This window comes from Melospiza georgiana, chromosome 3 (assembly GCF_028018845.1).
Source record: "Melospiza georgiana isolate bMelGeo1 chromosome 3, bMelGeo1.pri, whole genome shotgun sequence".
Classification (NCBI taxonomy): Eukaryota; Metazoa; Chordata; class Aves; order Passeriformes; family Passerellidae; genus Melospiza; species Melospiza georgiana.
This window is the reverse complement of record NC_080432.1, coordinates 15,181,051-15,196,427: the sequence shown is the minus strand read 5'-3', so window position 1 is coordinate 15,196,427 and position 15,377 is coordinate 15,181,051. Positions and strand designations below refer to the sequence as shown.

Sequence of the window (15,377 nt, the reverse complement as noted above, 5' to 3'; positions counted from 1 at the left end):
AGGATGGGCAATTCAGGGGTTTTAAACCAAAACAGACTTCATTATTGTCAAGGCCTCAAATTCCAGGGTTGGAAATGTGCTTTCAGATCAGCACCACCCCTGCCAGGCTGGGTGTGAAGGAAACCTGAAAATTAGGCCTGAAGACATAAAAAGGGAACTTGCCTTCCAATTTTCACCAAAACCTTCTGACCTCAGCCCTCTTTTCTTTTTTCCCTTTCCTTCCTTTCTTCCCCACAAATTTCAGGCCTGACGTATGAAGCCTTGAACATTTAAATTACTTACGTATCAACAACAATATATTACTAAACACTGCATCATATTTTTCCTATTATTTTACAGCCCCTTAATAAAAGATTAAAGTTTAAAGAACCTGATTTTGCAGAGGCAATTGATCGAAAAAAGTCCTTCAGGACTTTTTTTTTGGTATATATTTAGGTTCTGAAAAAGCATTCTATAGATTTCAGAGTGCTGGCAATTTTGTCCAAGTAGAATATATTAAAAAAAAACAGATTTTGAGCAATAATTCCCAAAAAAAGAGGAAAATGTCACAAGCACTGACCCCGACAGGGCCCTTTAAAATACATTTAAGTATCCAGAGATAATTAATTTTTTTTAAAGCTTGTCCTGTTGGTAAAGTATGAAGATTACTTATTCAAATAAGGCTTAAACTCTAACACACTGAGCACTAATGTAATGATCCACAGAGATTTACACCGGAGATCTCCCATTGGTGCTTACAGGAACAAAGGTCAGCACCACACTAATTTAAGGTCAGCTACTTATTTACCAAATCAATTTAATATTATGGCTGTAAATTCTGAAAAATCAGACACAGTTTTACCTAGAATTTGACAGAATTATGAAAGATCCAGAGCAAACGGGATTAAGGGTATATTTCAAACAGATTTTTAGAGAAAATATCCCCACCCTGCTGTGGTCTGCATGCAATTTCTCCTCTTAAAAATAATAAAACATGACCAGCAAATTACACGGGGTTTTACAGTTAATGGCTAGTATTGTTAGATTATTAATAATCTCGAAATTTCCAAGGAGCACGGACTAAACTGGGACTACGCCGGTATTTGTGCCGTGCATACCAAAACAAGCCCTTCATTAACATGCTCTGTAGGGCTGGAAAAGATCTGCAGTGTCACACAAGCCATTTCACCTACATAAAGTATTTATTCTTCTGCATTGCTCCTATTTACCCATTTTAACCTGCAGCTTTTCTAATTCTGCACGCGGCACAAAGAGACTCCACACCTTCGGCTACATTTCACAATCAAATAAATACACACTACAGACACCATTTGCTGAAAACGACCCCCGGCATCTCAAAGGAATAAAATAAGCAAAGAAGGTGAAAGAATAAATACCCTTATCCTTCCAAGTGCCCGGCTGACTGTCCATCTCTCCAGCTGGGATTATCAATTATGCATTCCAAGAGGGGAGAGCTGCGGGAGAAGTGCCCTGCAGCCCAGGGAGGGAACCATGGGCTTCCCCGGGCTCCGCAGTGGTGCTGCACTGGTGCTGCAGGAGCGGGTCAGCTGACGGGGTGTGGAGCTGACGCAGTGCTGGCACCGCACGGCCCCGCTGCGCCCGGAGCGGCGGCACCGAGCGCCGGCACGGGGGGAGCGGCTCCGCACGGCCCCGGGGAGAGGCTCCGGCGGCACGGGGGGAACGGCTCCTCCCGGCCCCGGGAGCGCCGGCACGGCGGGAGCGGCTCCTCCGGCACCGGCTCCTCCTGGGGCTCCTCCGGCACGGCGGCCCCGCTCCCTGCACGGACGGCAGCGAGGGCTGCAGAGCCCGGCCGCGCTAAGCGGCTTTTCGCCGCCCGGCTAAAATTAGTCACCAGACGAGCTTTAAATAGATTGCTTTTCAAACAGAGGTTCGAAGGCGTTTACAAACCTCCCAGATGTATGGCTTCCCCTCGGGGTTCTGTAAACTAATGTCTGCCTGCTGGAGGAATAACAGAGACGCCTTTGTAACACTTCTCCCTTCACAACAAGCAGCGTGAAGGGAAACAGAAAAGGACCCTTTCTGTGCCTGGAACAAAAGCAGAGGCTCATGAAGAGCACGATTAATCCTTTTGCTGGTATCTTTAGTCCCCAGGAGCTGCTCAGCCGTATTTGTTCCTCTTAAGGAAGGCTGCAGAAAAAGTTACTCAGCCCTTTACCTAATTCCTACCAGCAAACACCTTCCCCTTTTTTATTTTACATCAGCATTCTCTGTTGGCAGCTGCAGACCTGACAATTAACTTCCCTTCATTTACATAAAAACAGGAACCTGACAGTTTGCAGTACCAACATAGAGAAAGTAACATTTGGAAAGTATTGCAAAAACAGGAGAGGAATGTGAACTACAACTCCAATTGTGAAAGAGAAGAGTTGTGGGAATCCTGATGTCATTTTGTTTCCATCCCTGCTGAAAAAAACCCACTATTTCTTTTCCAGTTTGGATTTTCTCCTTAAAATCTGGAGCTAACAACAGGAAGCTAAAATCTTCCCAGGACTGCTCTAAAGCCTCTTAACAATCTAGTACACCATTTTCTTAAGAACTAGAAAAGGGCATTCCCACGTTTCCATGAAAATACTGCAGACCAGGATGGCTAGAGATCCCAATTCAGACCTTAAATAGACAATTTCACTTTTCATTAGAACAATCTTGCATTGAGAAAGATTGCTACAGAGACCCAAAAGCCCTGGTTTTGACTTCATCTGCTACATAAATGTAAAGCCTCCTTTGACAGCAAGACCAGTTACATCTCTTTTTAACTTACACAAGGATGTGCATTTCAGTTCCATTTTCAACAGGTAAATCCAAACAAATCCAAAATAGGAGGGAAGTAGGGAGTGTATATTCAAACATCACAGTGCAAGCAAATGTGAAAAGTTGCACTGTACAAAAAAAAGAATACAAAATATGTCTGAGAATCCGTGTCTATCTTCAAGCTGAACTGGAAACCACCAAAACCTGTGAGTCCCCCCCCTTCATATTTGCACTGTCAATAAACTTGCAAAAAACATTGTGCTTTCAAAGGTCTTTCCATTAATCATCAAATTTCTAAAGATACCAGATTAAAGCCTCTTCATTTCATGTTTATATTCTTTATATCTTTTACTTAAAATAGTGCATTTATGCAACTCTGTCTAACCAGAGTTCATTGTGGCCACAGCAGAGCAGCTGCACCACCAGTCCTGTTTGTCCCATCTCCACTGTCCCCACTGCCCCCAGGAGTGCCCCCCTGGCTTCCAGATCCTCCTCTTGCCTCTGCATACTCAGGGTTCATTCTCACCCCTCCATGCAAACACACCCAGATGAATCCATCTCCCATTTCAGGCAAGAGGGGCCCTTACACTGCACATAACCTGGGCACCAGCACTGCCAGTGTTCTGGAGGAGCTCTGTTTTCAGCAGGGACACTGCACACCTGCCCCTAGAGCATGTCTGAACACCAGCTACAGAGGAGGTGCCATTATCAGGCCCCCCAGAGCAGTCAGACACAATCAGTTCTGGACACGTGTCATGGCACACCCCAGCTTCAGGAGCCCTGCCTGGCAGGGTGAGTGCTTTACTCACTCCCTACTCACACACTGAGCACCCTGAGCAGGCACTGAGAAGAGCCCTGCAGCTCCCCCAGCGCTGGTGCCTACGGGGCAGAGTTGGGAACTTGGCCCACATGTTCCATTTTCTCCCTAATTCTGCCACTCTGAAGGAACTTCCCCAGGCTTTGCTCTTTCAGCAGCCTCATGGCACAAGTCTTTGCCTCTCAACAGGGGCACAGGAGCTCTAATGAAACACAGCAGGTTTGTGTCTTTTCTTCAGAAAAATGTCACTCATTGGGTTTGGTTTTTACCCTCATTCCTCCTCCTTCTCTGCAAATTCTCTTCCCTCTGGAACTCTCCATTTACTACTATTTACCTGGTAGCATAAATGATTACCTGAACAAGCAAAGAATCTAAGAGTACAATGAGATGAAATTAAATCAAGATATTTTATGGTGAATTAAATGGAATTTTACCAATTCCTTCTGAAAGAAACTCAGAGATGTTCTAAGGCATTTTTTCTCCAGTGAGAAACAACAAACAAACCCAAACACCTCCTATCTGCTGAGTGGTGCCATTTAACTCACCACAAACACAGAAAATAACAGAAATTCCCCAAATGGGTACAGCTGGTATCTGGCAGAACTTCCAATGTCCTTTAAGATTCACACAGCTGCAATGACCTGGTTTCTGTTACAGCATCACAGGAAGTATTTGGTTTCTGCTCCCATGTTGTAGGAGGAAAAAGAAAGATTCAGCATTAGCACCACCCTCTCAAAGCACATTTCCCACCTGGGCTTCACCTTTGTATTTGCCCCCCAAGAAAATCCAGGAAATGTAAAATATTATTAATTAGCTGGATTTCAGAGTGCCTGTAATGAAAGCAGATAAACCAGTTAGATTTAATCTGAAGGGAATGTCCACAGAGATGGTGGTTAAATTCACCATGAAACAAGGGTGTTCTGGGAAACTGAATGTCTTGATGGTAAAGATCTCAGCATTACTTCCAAATATTACTGTAATACTCAGCATGGACACACTGAGGGATTTAAACTGCCAATTTCCATTTTAGTACATAACTTTGTTGTGGCCAGAAGTTTTGAGTCTCTAATTCAATAATATCAATAATATAAAAACCTCCACCTCCCATCATGGGCCTGGGGAGGATTAATGATCTGTATGAGAAGAAAGGCTGTGCAACAGAAGGGCTGGGATATGGAATGTGGATATTTAGCTTTCACCTCTCCAACTCATTTCAGGAGTTGGGAATTCTCCAAAGGTGGATAGTTCCCTTCCCGTCCGGCAGGCGTTGAGGTCCCACTGCGGTGACAAACACTAGATGGCATCAGAGCCCTGTCCCCAGGCTGGCCCTGATCCATGGCTGCCATGCTTGGTGCTCACACCTCCTGCAGGAGCTGGGCAGCAGCACCTGAACCCCCTGGAACTGCCCTCGGGGCTCCCAGCTTAGCAGGCAGTGCTCTGATGGAGCTCAGGAATGCGAATTTGAGGTCTTGGGGAGGGGCACGGAGAAGCGAGGCTGTTTGCTCAAAGCCAAATACAACAGCTACTGAGAAATACAAACTTGGGGGGAAAAAAAAAAATCACTGTATTCAAGACAGCAGAGATTGCTGGTGTTGCAGGGGTTGTTTGCCCTTTAAATTGTCCCAGTTTTACATACAGTTCTGAATTTGTTTGGGCTTGGGTTTTTTGCTTTTTTGTGTTTCTTAAATCTGTCCAGGTTACCCAAGGGTGTGGCAGGCACCATTTAACAAACCTTCTACCCAGGATACTCTTCAAAGTTTTACATTTGCTTCAGTGAACTGGATAAGTTAAAAAAGTATCTGCAACCTTTTTAGAATCCCTGTTAGCTCCCCACAGCCCACTGGGGCTGTGGGAAGTTACAACACACTGGCATTTAGGTTAGCTTCCAAAAAATAGCACTGTTAAGTAAGCATTCCACAACCTTGGATTTAAGTGCACCAGTAAGGCAGCTCAGATTAAAGCTTTAACAAGCATCAGTCACACCATCACACCAGCTGAATTCCACAAGTCTTAAGACACAGTGAAATCTATTTCAGTTCCACTGATGGGCAGGGAAAAAAAAAAACCCAAAGAACAAAGGTAGACTCAGAAGGCCAAACACATGCACAAAGGCACTTGGCCTTGTGATAAACAATCCCTCCTTGTTAGCTCTTCAATGATACTCTGAAATTGTGCCTAGGCAGTGTGGTATTCAAAGCAGACAACTGATGTTGTTTGTGGCTTGTCTCAGAAGTCCAGTTCTGTATTTTGCAACACAACAGAGTGTGGAGAAAAATCCAGGAAAAAAAGGCCCATTTTTGAGTTAGTATCCTCATCTATTTAGCTTTAAGCAAATGTTCCTCTGGGAAGAAAATTTTTGCTTTACACCAAACAACCCAGCCTGTCAGAAATGCAAAGTGCAGCTGCTCTCCAGAGTGAACACAATAATTGTGAGGGGCTGCAGCTCCCCAGCCCAGCTCCCAGCACACTGACAGAGCTGGGCCCTGTCCCTGCACTGGGCATGGGTGGCAGAGCAATGGCACTGTTCAAATCCTGTCTGCTCTGGCACAGGGTCTGTGCAGCTCCTGGGGCAGCTCCCACAGATGGGACAGCAGCAGCTGTGTCACCTCAGAGCCACAGGGAGGGGCTGCCACCCCCAGCCTGCTGCATCTATGCCATGATTAAAGACCCTTCCAAAGGGCTCCTTTTAAAACAACTAACACAAATGCTTTTATATTAAGTGCAGTGTTTTGCTTTGGCTTTTTTTTAAAGTAGTCTGATCTCCAAGCAATTAACCCCTTGACATGAAGTCCAAGACATACAGCTGCTCTCTAGACAGTTCTGTCTGCTGGAAGCCTGAGGAGCCTTCACAGAACACACAGACACACCAAGAGTTTTAACAGTGCAGATTATCAATGAAGGGAAAAGCAAAACTCTCTCCTTTCTGCCTTACCAGTACATATAGAGGAGGAGAGACAGAAGACATGACAAAGGTAAATATAAAAAAATACATTTTCTACCTTATTTCCCAAACCAATTTCAATGGCACCAACACTGATGTTCACTTCAACATGCACCTGCTGTTCCCTTCCAACTCAGGGTATTCTGTAATCCTATTTTATGAGCTGTAGGCTGCAGCTACTGCATAAATACAGTACTGCTGCTGAGTCAAACTAGCTCCTGCTTTTCTATTTAGAGCACTGTGCTTTCTGCAGTAGGTGTTTTTTTGGTGTGATTGCTTCTGGTCAAAGCTTAAGTAGCAGCAGAGTGCTGCAATATCAAAAAGCAAAGTACTCCTCTAGTCTACAAAAAGCTGGGAATTCATGAGGTGTTCAGTTTAGAGAAAAGGTTACAACTTCCTGCTACTATAACTGCACATTACTGTAAGAAAAATTAACTACACTGAAGTGGAAGTCCACCTGAAAAGATAAACAGAGATTAATACCTGTGCTGTACAGAAACCAATTTTAGTGTTTGCAGAACACTCAACTTCTTAATGACCACTTTTTCAGTAACCTGCATACTCAGCTCCCTCATGTTCACCCTTTGTTTAAACCACAGGCTGGACATGCACAAACTCTTTTCCAGATTCCAGGCACACACAGGAGCAGCAGGGGTATTTTCCTGAGTTTCACACTCTGATGTCTGAACTGTTAATGAAAAGGAAAAAATGCCTCTTCAAATCATGTGCACAAGCATCCCAGATCCAGAGTTTGGGAGGCCACCCCATGCCCAGCCTGGGGACAGCCATGGAGGGGCCTGCAGTGGGCAGTCACCTATTCCTGCATCCACAGACCATGAGCAGCAGAGCTGGAGGAGAAACCTGGAGATGCTGAGTCCATCCCTGATAAACAGAAAAAAGGTACTAAAGCAATCAGAATATGAAAAAGGTACAAGTGCAGGCAGTGACATTTTCTGTTACCCTTGGCCTACAGAGAAGTTTACAGAAAGTGATTTAAAAATAATAAGTCAAGGCATGCTTAAGTTTAGCTAAAAAATTATGCAGATCAGCAAACTGCAAGACAGCGTACACAGATTACCTGAAGACTTATTCAGCTTTGCTGAAAATACAGCAGTAGGTTTTTTCTTTTCTTTAACAGAAGCAGCTTCTTTCTCAGCTTCCTTCTCAAAAGCTCCTGGTTTTACTACACTGACTATCTCTTTTTCAGCAGATAAAGGTGAGGTATCTGTGGCTGGTAAGGACATGGTGGATACTTCAGGCACTTCTCTGTCCACAGCCTCCAAAGACTTTTTCAAGGCATTGCTATCTTCCTCAGCTTTTACCTCTACATTCTTCACAGAGAGATCACAGGGCAGCTCTGGGCAAGGCAGCTGCTTCTCACCCTGCATCACCTTACTGATGTCTTCACCTTCATCTTTGTGCATTGTCTCTCTGTCAGCGGCTTCTGTCTCAAACTCAGGAACAGCTTTAGGATGACCTAACATCACAAAGTCTTCTTCCACTGAGACTGGGGAAGACTCCATGGGTGAGAGAGCTTTGTCATCTGCTGTTTTTGGTTCCATAGCAACAGATACATCAGCTGAATAAGCCAAAGCATCCAGCTCTTCCATTTGAAGAGGAATCTTATCTGCCTTCGCTATTTTTGCAGGTATTGGCTCAGATGGTGGAGCAGCAACAATTTTGGAAGAGTCCAGCTCAGGTTGGAATGACTCTAGATAAGGCTTGCCTGTGGCAGCTACTGAATCCACCAGTCCTTCCTCCTCCTGTTCCTCATCAGTTGCAATGCTCTCAGTGGATTTACTTTTTAAGAGGAGAGATGGATCTTCACTTGCTTCCTCAGCAAAGTCAGATATCATTTGGCTATTAAACAGGCCAGCTTTTCCAAACTGTGGAGATGGGGTTCCATCCAGTTCCTTGTCTTCAGGCACATCCTGAGAAATGCTTTCTGTTACTGGTGTCTTGGAATACTCTGTGAAAGATGGAGAAGGAGATTCACCAGAGACCTTTGTTCCCTTAATTAAGTCACATGCAATAGATATATAAGGAGTCTCCAGATCTTCAGGAGTGCTGCTGCTCTCATCATCAGGTTGCTTAAATGCCAAGGTCTCCTTTGCTTCCTGGGCCTGTGTCAGTGGTACCTTCACTGCCTCTTGGTATACAGGAGGTTTCTCAGCCTCTTTTACATTCTCATACTTGGCAGTGGGCATGAATGTTTCTAGTGGGGAAGCTTCCAGCTGCACAGCAGATGCCTCTGCCCCAGCAGTGCCGGTGCCCAGCGGTGCTTCCATAACAATATCGGGCAGTATGGGCGATGGAGCAGCCTCTGAGCCTTCGAAGGAGGGGCAGATTTGTGCCGCGGGTTTCAGAGTCTCCTGTGCTGCCTCTGAGGTTTGCACCAAGTCAATCTTGGTTTCATAAGCCAGCTTTGTGCAGGCTGCATCGTGCATCTCGTAGGCCTCCTGCACCAGGTCAGGAGTGAGACCCTCGGGCATGTTTGTGGCACTGTCAGGTGACACTGGTGGGACCCCCTGTGCTTTGGCAGGCTCAGCTCCCTGCCCTTCCTGCCCACCTGCTCCAGCAGCAAAATCACCTTGCTCTGGGCCCGTCTGAGCTTTCAGCTCTGCAATTTTTTTCTCATCGTCGGTTCTATTTTCTGAAATGCCTTCCTCTAGTGGAGAAAGAGATTTGCCTTTGTTACCACCAGGACTTGGAGAAGAGTCAAATTTAGTACAAGTGATGTAAGGTTCTTTTACAGCTTCTGGGGTGCTTGGGAAGGAGGGCTCTTCAGCACTGCCTTCACTGTCTCTTTCATAATCCTTCTGCACAGTCAGCTTACCCACGCCATACTTGTCATCCAAACTGCTCTCCAGCGTGGCATCTATCTTCCTCCCAACATCCTCTCTCATGCTGCTCAGTCCATGACTAGCACCTTTGACTTCCCATATTGGCTCATAAGGTTTGAAGTCTGCATATTCCTCCCTCTTAAGAGGGTCTTCTTTCAGCAGCCCTTTTTCAGCATGATCACCACCTCCTCTGTACTTGTCTTTGTTATAGAAGAGATCTTCCTCATTTCTTTCAAATATATCTTGGGGAGATTCTGGAGACATTTTCAGCTGCTCTGCAGGTGTTTTCTCCAGGTTAGGTAATTCTTCAGGGCCCTCTAGCTGTGTTTTTTCTTTAGCTGGAGATAAAATGGCTGCTTCTTTAGCAAATGGGGATTGTGAGTATTTCATCTCAGAAATGTCTTTATCATTTCCCTCTGCAAGAAAGGGGTTTGTGGCATTTTTCACAGGTTCTTTATAAACCTCACTGGAGCTCTCTTTGTAAGTGCCTCTTGCAGGGAATGCATCTGAGATGGTGCCAAAGGCTGCGTGCTCTTTAAAGGGATCAGCTGAGAGAGGAGAGAAGGAGGGAAGAGAAGGAGCAGGATCACGCGGGACTGCAGTGAAATCCTCTTGCCCCAGTGCCTTAGTGCTACCTGGCTGCTCCTGCAAGTCCATAACTCTTTCTGTGACCGTGGATAGAAAGGAAAGTTAGAGAATGCAAGTGCTCTCAAAGTCAGTGCAAACTTTCAACAGGTTCACAGGATTTTAGCTACTAAAAGGCTCTTCCAAGCTCTACGTGGATACTATGAGCCATAAATACACACTATCACTTAAAGCTATTCTACTTCACTTCTAGCAGAGAGGCTCAAGAAGCAGCAACTTTATGCAGTGCAAAGGTCTCAGTAAAGCTGAAGATGCCAGACAAGTACTGGGGCAATATTAACAAAGCCAGAACAGGAGGGTGGCAAGGGCAGACAGAGACAGGGGGTGTGTGGATGCTTGGGCATAAACATATTGCACAAACATGTGCCAGCAAAGTCTTTTTTTGACACCTTTTTTAAATTTGTAGATGGTGTACTTAATAAAAACCACTAAACCAATACTACAGGTGCAAATTTTACTTCTTTAAAATACTGCAGAAAGTTACTATAGATTAAATCTTTCTGCTAAATCAGTAAAGCAACTATGCTCTGATGTATTAACCTGTTAACAGTACCAACTTCTCTCCTACATCAAGGGTCCAAGAATTCACAGATGGCTGAATTCTTGTTTATGAAACAGTTTACCACATAAACAAATGAATGAATATTAAAATCTGGAATAGATCAACCAAAAAATCCAAACTGAAAAATGTGACAGAGGCTATTCTTGGACCCATGTGACTTTTAGTAGAAGCAGACTAGTGGGAAAGGGTTAATGAGGTCAGGAAGGCAGGAGGTACTCAGACAAAGGGGAGCAGAAAGAACTTGCCTGCAGAGGAGTGCATCAGAGGCGCAGGTGTAGCAGGAAGAGCAAAAAGGGTCTCATCTGAAAAACAAACAAATAACCTCAGCAGAAGGAAGGGCAGGGTGAAGAGGGGAGAAAGCACCCAAGGAGTGAGTTCCCAGCAAACCCAACAGATCAACAGCCAACACCCAAGAGAACCAGGGAGCACCATCAGCAGAGCCAGGTGACTTGGGAGAGCCCACACCCAGATTTCCCCATTCACAATGGGATCTTTACTGAGGGATCTCCGCCCTCCAAGCCAGTGACCAACCACAGGGTGAGACACTCCTTGGCAGCCACTCTTATTTCCATTCCCTGGCACAGCACTGGGCATTGCCAGCGGCCATTGCCAGGGGCACACTCACTTAGCTCTCCCCACCCAAGGTCTCCTCACACCCCCACACTTGTGTGAGAGCAGCCCCAACAAACTCCACCAGACACTGGTGAAAGTTCAGTGACTAAAGCAAGCTCTGAAACACCCCACAAACACAGCACTGCTCAGGCACAGCCATTCTGGGCCATACCTGCCTTATGGCTTTACTCTTTTCCTTTTGGTGTTCTACAGACAAGCCCCCAGAGGAAGCTGTTATTTTAAAGCCTTTTTTGGCATGATTCAAGGAGAGTATTTGGCTTTGTTGAGTTTGCTTTAAGCCCAGTATCTCCTAAGACAAATCCAGTTCTCCAGTTTCCACTCAAGGCTGCAGTATCAGCCATCATGAGGAAACAGGCAAAGCAAAACCAGTCCTTCTCTGCATTTCTGTGCCACCAGTATTTTTCCCAGGTCCATCATGGCCTGTTGGCTTTACATTGATGTGACAACACCATCACTTAGGCAAATTTATTTCATTCTGAAAAGTGCATAAAGTTTTCACATTGAGGCTGGTAAAGAATATTTGCAATTGACATCAATTGCATTAGTAGAGAAAAAATTATATTAAAGCACTTAGATTTTTATTCTCAATACAGACACCAACAATCTTTAATTTTGCTACTTGCCTGGACAAAATCAAGTACTGAAAAAGAGGTGGGGATATTTTTGGCTTGTTTTTTTATTATTATTAAAAGCAAAGAATAATAGAAACAGTTTATTTTAAAAGATGAAAGGCAAGAGGTAAGAAATATGGTAGTTGCAGCAGCACATATATAATAACCAGTCAGGCAGGGCATTAAGCTAAGCTGTGTTTTGGCACTAAACCATGACTTGTGTTGAAGTGATGCCACTTGCAGACATTCATGACCTGTCTGGCTCATTCAAGTTAATCCCAACAGCAATGTTCCAAAAATCAACTCTCCTCACAACCTGCATTTTCTGTCACACTATACAGTCATTGGGTTTGTTTCACAGAACATTTATCTCTTGCTGTATTGTGTGGATTATAAATATCACCTGAAGACAACAGAAACAGAGTAAGAAATAAAGCTGAGTGTAGGCATTGGTATTCAGAAGGGTCCTCAATTCCTGCTGGGCCAAAAGCATTTCTGCTCACTTTTCTAAAAATTACATTTTTCGATTAAGGACCATATAGAGAAAAACCTCAATTCCAAATTTAGAGCACATTAAAGCAGTGTCACAGCTCAATGGTGGCAAAGCTTTAAAGGACAAAACCCACACTGGAGGACAACTGATGGGGACGTGACACAGAGCCACAGACCTGCTACACCCAGTGCCGCTCACTGCAGGCCCTTTGTTCCAGCAGCTCTTGGCTGCACTGGCTCACCAGGATCCTTTCCACAAGCAGAGATTGCTCCTCAGCCCTCACCTCTCCTGAAACCACACTCGCCCTCCTCCACATCATCCCAGGTGTACTGGAAGAGTCTGAACTTTGGGGCAGCAGAAAAAGCAGGATGGACCTGATGGGACCAAATTGTGACCAGAAACCAGACAGACCAACAGAAAAGGGACTTCCAAGGAAACCAACACCAAGGCAGTGGAGATGAGGTGCTGGAAATGCAGGAGGAAGGGCAAACAAACATAGCAGAGTCCACTGAGGGACAAGGAGGTGAAGGGGAAAACACACAAGTCATCCCTGAAAGGTGCTGCTCCCTTCCTGTCCAAAGGCCAGCTGCAATCTCTACCAAAAATTCCACATTTTGAAGTCTTTTGAACACTTTTCAGAGACAGAGGTTTCAGTTTCTGGGGAAGGGCACTGGGTTTAAGAGCAGGGGCTCCCATTTTTCAGTGTTTCCTTTAGACAGCACAAGGCAAAAACTCCTCCTGAGGTGTGGCTTCCATTTACCCAACACAGTCCCATAAAATCCCAATGCCAGCCACTGAATTCCCAGGTTCTCTTAATGGAAAGATATTATGTCCACACCCAAACTTTATTTTCCACACATGGCTGGAGTGTGAAAAGAGATTACATAAAAGCAGTGTTTCCTAACCAGCCAAGGAGAACCACCCACTCCCTCCACCCACATCAGAAAGGCATTTTTCCTGCTCAGAGGAAAAAGATAGAAGGCATTTTTGCTGCCCTTGTGGGCCCTGTGTAACACCTCCAGGCAAGCAGGGAAAATGGAGTAGGACAAGTCCCCATCAGCCTCGGTGCTGACTGGAGCACAGCTCTCTGCAGAGGGCAATTGAAGTGACATGGTGAAAGGGATTGTTCCCAGCACTGACACTGCTGGAGCATCCCCACCTCCCATGTGCAGGTAGAAACCTCTCAGAACACAGCTCTGTGGGTAAGTAGGACACTTCTAGGATCCATCACCAGCGGTGGCTTCTCCTATTTGCATCTCAATGGCAGAAATTAGGTGACAAAAAAAAAAAAAAACAAAAGAAAAAAAACCAAAAAAAAAAAAAAACAACCCACACCCAAACAAGCAGCCCAACAGAACCAAGTAAAAAAACTTCTGAACACATCAAGCTCTGAGCAACAATATTGTCAAGCAGAAGCAGATATTCAAAACACCTTAACTGACATACAAAGTGAGTTTCACTACAAAAAACTTCACCCAAATACATACAGAAAACAAATCTAAGTGATCTTCTTACAAATCATAACTAAAAACAAATCGTAACTTTTTACAAATCCTAACTAAAACTCCTTCAGTAAGATGAACTGCTCAGTTAACACTTCCAGCAGAAGACAGATTTTGTTTCATGAAACACAGAAGAATGAGACCTCAAAATGAACACAATCCCCATGAAAAGAGTTCTTACTCTAAGTTTTTCAGCCAAAAATTCATGATGGTGCAAGTTAGTAAAGTACTTTCAGCATTGCAGCCAAGAGAGAGGCTGACCTCTTATTTATGAGTGGTGCCACTTTATATGAGTTACTGAAGCACTCCAATTGATGGCTCTTAGAGAGAACTTTAGAGACTCAGCCTGACTGCCTGCCTGGTTTTAACCAAAAACATTCTGTAAATTTTACCTTGGATTTATGCAAATTAAATATTCCCTAAAAAAAAAATCCCCAAAATCAAAAAACAAATCACCCACAAATAGCCCCGTTGCTTCTTTCATTAGCATGAAGTGTCATATTTTAAAACTGCATTATGATTTCAGCTAAAACACAACGTCCTTCAATGAGAATCAGATTTCAGTGTTGTTTAAAAATAAAGAACCTGACACCAGCGTGACAAAGATGTGTAATTTTAAACCCTCATTTTCATTTTTGCTGATTTCCCACTAACTGCTGATGCTGTTACAAGATGCTGACATTATCAGCATAAAACTTAACATTTAAATACCAAAATCTCAGATAAAAAGTAGAGAAATAAATGGAGATTTCTCACACAACTAATGAAATTAAAATTATGTGCAAATATGTCCAGAGAAAAATGTTTAAAATTAAGTAAGTAAACTACAATTCCAAGAAAAGCAATTTATGAGAAAAGAGCCTTTTTTCTTCCCAAGAAACATACTTGCCAAAGGAAAGCAGAGGACTTCAGTCTAGTCGGAGAAAATAAGAACTGAGCCAGAGCAATTCCTGTCCCTCCTCACTGGATTTGTGTAAGGGAAGGACCCTTCCCTCTGCTCCATGAGCCTCCTTCCAGTCAGCAGCAGCAGAACTGTGCTCACACGGCTTCATTGTTCTGCTGCTCTCCTCAATTTGTGTGCGAGCTCAGCATTGGAGCAGACAGAACCCACAGAAACACTGAGCCAGCCTCACCTGCTGCCCAGTGCAGCCTGGGCAGGAGCCTGCATTCGCCTGCTCGGTGGCAGTTTCAGCCTCCACAGCTCCAAAACCACATCCTGGAGTAGATTGCTGGAAAATGCCTGCTAGTCTTAAAACAAAATGAGCAAAAATGGAGTCTAAGAATCCATTTCACCTTTGCAAGCCTTGGAAATGAGCAAGACAACAACTAACAGGCCAGGGACTGCTTTTGCCTTACAGACCTCCCACAGTGGGACATTGTGAAAGGCCTCTCCTGTTAACATAAATATTTAACAATAAAGGAAAACAGGGGGAAATTAATACTCCAAGGAATGGCATCTGTGACATGACTCACAAGTTATGGAAAAGTTCCATTTGCAGCAAGCCCTCCAGGGCAGATATGAAAGAGAAATTGTTCCTTCGATGCAAACCAAGTTGCTCAT

The 15,377-nt window shown here is 44.4% G+C and overlaps 1 protein-coding gene across 3 annotated transcripts in view; it reads right to left on the bottom strand.

Annotated features, from left to right (window-relative positions):
- The window catches only part of RTN4 (reticulon 4), a 40,458-nt gene that overhangs the window by 15,385 nt on the left and 9,696 nt on the right, over positions 1 to 15,377 (bottom strand). The window contains exons 2-3 of one of the 3 annotated variants that reach the window (XM_058019867.1): positions 10,819 to 10,879; positions 7,606 to 10,031 (exon numbers count right to left, since the gene is read on the bottom strand). The exons of 1 other annotated variant lie outside the window; for it this stretch is intronic. In XM_058019867.1, coding sequence (XP_057875850.1) covers positions 7,606 to 10,031; positions 10,819 to 10,879 — 2,487 coding nt within the window. Of the gene's footprint in view, positions 1 to 1,376; positions 1,569 to 7,605; positions 10,032 to 10,818; positions 10,880 to 15,377 lie in introns of those variants that run through there. One more of the 3 variants, XM_058019869.1, reaches the window with a different exon arrangement.